At 46.8% G+C, this 2,916-nt stretch overlaps 1 protein-coding gene across 1 annotated transcript; it reads right to left on the bottom strand.

The window, feature by feature from the left end:
• Positions 1 to 772: 772 nt before the first annotated feature.
• On the bottom strand, positions 773 to 2,180 carry NCS54_00756000 (Hypothetical protein; the record flags this gene model as incomplete). The annotated part of the gene is made up of 5 exons (XM_053152982.1): positions 773 to 1,392; positions 1,480 to 1,830; positions 1,882 to 1,944; positions 2,002 to 2,092; positions 2,142 to 2,180. The coding sequence occupies 5 exons, from the start codon at positions 2,178 to 2,180 to the stop codon at positions 773 to 775; spliced, it is 1,164 nt and encodes a 387-aa protein (XP_053008957.1).
• Between the last annotated feature and the right edge of the window lie 736 nt (positions 2,181 to 2,916).

Raw genomic sequence — 2,916 nt, 5'->3', positions numbered from 1 at the left:
TCTTAAGGGAAACTTTAATAGAAACTAGCTACTAAAAGGTTTAATTAGTCTTTTACCCCTATGCCTATATTTAATAATTTATTTATATATTAGTACCACTGCGAGCCCCTACTAGAGTTTCCTCTGGCTTTACCCTATATAGGCATAGTTAACCTTCTTTTAGGTCTAGCCCTATATACTCTTACTTAAATCTATCTAATAATATTAGGATTAGTTAATAATACGCTAAAGCTCTTACTTATATTTACTTTTATTTCACGTAGGGGTTTAATACCTAAATAGTTATATATAAAGATAACTCCTTAGTCTATGTTTTAAGATAGGTTCGTGAGGGATGCCATCAGACTCCGATTCTGACTCGGACTCCGATTCCGTTACCGAGGGCGGACTGGAAGGTGGCGCGGGTGGAGACGGGCTCCGCCCTGACATTTTTTCCCCCTCAAATGCTTTCGTGGAATCTAAATGTGGTAAGCTCGGGGCGATGCAGGAGGCAAGTTTACAGAAGTATTGGTTGAGGGCGTCAAAAGGTATTTATAAAGTGAAATGGCACAAGGGTCTACGGGCAGCCTGAGGCGCCCAGAAAGCCGATACGAGCCGGTAATTGCCTTGCTTGGCGTGAGATGCATAATTGGCGAGCGTTATACAGGCCTTCGGAATCCAAAGAGAGCGGCTACCGATTCTTCCTCCAAGCTACCAGCGACCGTGCCATAAGACCATCGTTCCTCCCACCCAGAAACCCTCTCCAATTACCGACCTGGCTAAGCAAGCACCTCTAGGGCTTGTCACCGTTGGTGGGTGGATCGTATGGTTTCTTATAGTCCCATTTCTTTGCATTCGGGTTCTTGTCGTGCCACTCATCGATAGACAACAGGGCCCAGCCCGGGTCAGTCTTGGCAATGCCGCTTGGCCAGCATTTGTTTTCCCAGAGGCCGTCATCTCGAAGCGGTGTGTTGCCTGCTGCCGAATGCTGGTATTCGCTGAAGGTGAAAACAGGGCGAATGTTGATGACGGGCTCGATAACGTGTCTTACGCCGCTGCCTTGAGGTAACTGCCCTGTTGATAGGATGGGGGCCGCTTGGCACATCCTTTGGTATTCCAGCAGGTCGTCTTTCAGTTCTTCCAGGGCCGAGTGGAAGCATACACCCCTCCACACATTGCCGGCTTTTCTGTTATCTTCACTGGGCAAAAAGCGCACACGTTGGCCTTTCTTGGTTTGCCCCCCCTCTAGCATTTCAGGACCATCGAGTTCAAGGAAGTAGGCGGGGGGCCACTCGTCCCTGTCGCATTTATCCTGTTCCCGGTACTTTTCTTCCTCCCAGGACTTGTCATGCTCCTTGCTCCACACGTTTGTCGCTTTGGCACCTTCGCGATCCGGGGATGCCGTTGCAGCCGCTTGGGGGCAGGTCAGTCTGGTCCAATGAGGATTCTCTCGGTTGGCTGAGCTATAATGATAGCAGGCCTGGGTCCATATCGACGAACAAGTCTTGGTGACCAGATGTTCCGTCGCTGTGGAATGGTATGCCATGGTGTTGAAGTAATATTGCTCCGTGACCCTATTGTTATTGCTGTCGCAGCTTTGGAGTTGAAGTATCTTGCTAGCTATTACCTTGGTCCGCTGTCTCGGGGGCACGTTGCACTTCTTTTTCTTGGGGGGCTTGGGCGTGCTGGGGCTAGCGCCGCTACCTGTGCCAGTGCCAGGTTTAGGTCGAGATCGGTGATTCCCTTCGTCACCCTTCTTGCCGCTGTGCTTCTTGATCTTCTTGGGCTGCTTATAGCTCGACTTGCCCGTAGGTGTATTGCTTAGAATGTCGAAGACCTGCTTGATCTCGTCTGGCACTAGATCGGTTCCGCCGCATAGGCTCAACCACTACGAGAAGGCGCCTAGGGGATCCTCGCCCTTGGAGTAGACATAGTTGGTTAGCTCGGCTGCTATTAGCGCCATGTCTGTTTAGAAGTATTAGCACGAGCTATAAGAATCCAAGGAAGCTAGCTAATACTCACTAATGCCAGTAGTAAGCGCTCTGCCTCTAAAAATGCTTAAACCGATGTCTATGACGAGCTTAAGGGCCGATATAAGGATAAAGCAACCGATCTAAGGATACTTATTAGTATAGATAGCAATAGAGGATTACGCAATATACCTGGGCGATGGCGGGCAGAGCTTCGATGAAAGTATCCATTATGTTATTTAAAAGCTAGTTATCATAGCTGCATTGGCCTCTAGTGATGAGATTGCTACTCGATGGGAGGCGCCTCTATGGTATACTCCCGCGTCTACCCTTGCTCTAAGGGCTCTAGAGTATATAGCCGTAGTTGCTGGTTTTGCCCTCTTCTGTAGCCTTGTCTAGCGTCTCTTAATAAGCCTTCTTATAACCATTGAGTTGGTTTAGCTCTTAGTAGCTATCCTTATAGATATAGTATTGCTTATCGTTCTTATTTCTATTCTTGACCGAGTCTTCGTCGTAGTCGGGAGGCACTATTACTACACCTAGGACGCGCTTATCTTCCTCCTCTTCCTCTTCCTCACTAGGGCTAGGGTTGATAATCTGGCATATATCGGGCAGATAATAGCTATATTTACATGCGAACTTGCAAAGACGATTTAGGTCGACGTTTAGCACGTCATTGGCTTCTATATTATCCCTATTAGTAGTTAATAGTAGCGCTCTTAGTTTACCTTTCTCGGTATATTTATAGAGACTTTCGGGGCAAAAGCTATATTTACATAAGAAATTACAGAGATCTTCTATGTCGAGAGTTAGTTTATCTCCCTTGATATAGCCTTCTCTAGACTTAGGCCGTTCTAATATAGCCTTAAAGTTGGTTTTTATGAAATCTTAAAGATTAATGGCCTAGTTAATGCTTCTAGCAAAATTAAGGTTTCTCTAGATATCCCGTCTCGAGTTTTTAGTCTAC

This window comes from Fusarium falciforme, chromosome 5 (assembly GCF_026873545.1).
Source record: "Fusarium falciforme chromosome 5, complete sequence".
Taxonomy (NCBI): Eukaryota; Fungi; Ascomycota; class Sordariomycetes; order Hypocreales; family Nectriaceae; genus Fusarium; species Fusarium falciforme.
Note: the sequence above shows the minus strand (reverse complement) of the source record. Positions and strands in the feature narration are given on the sequence as shown.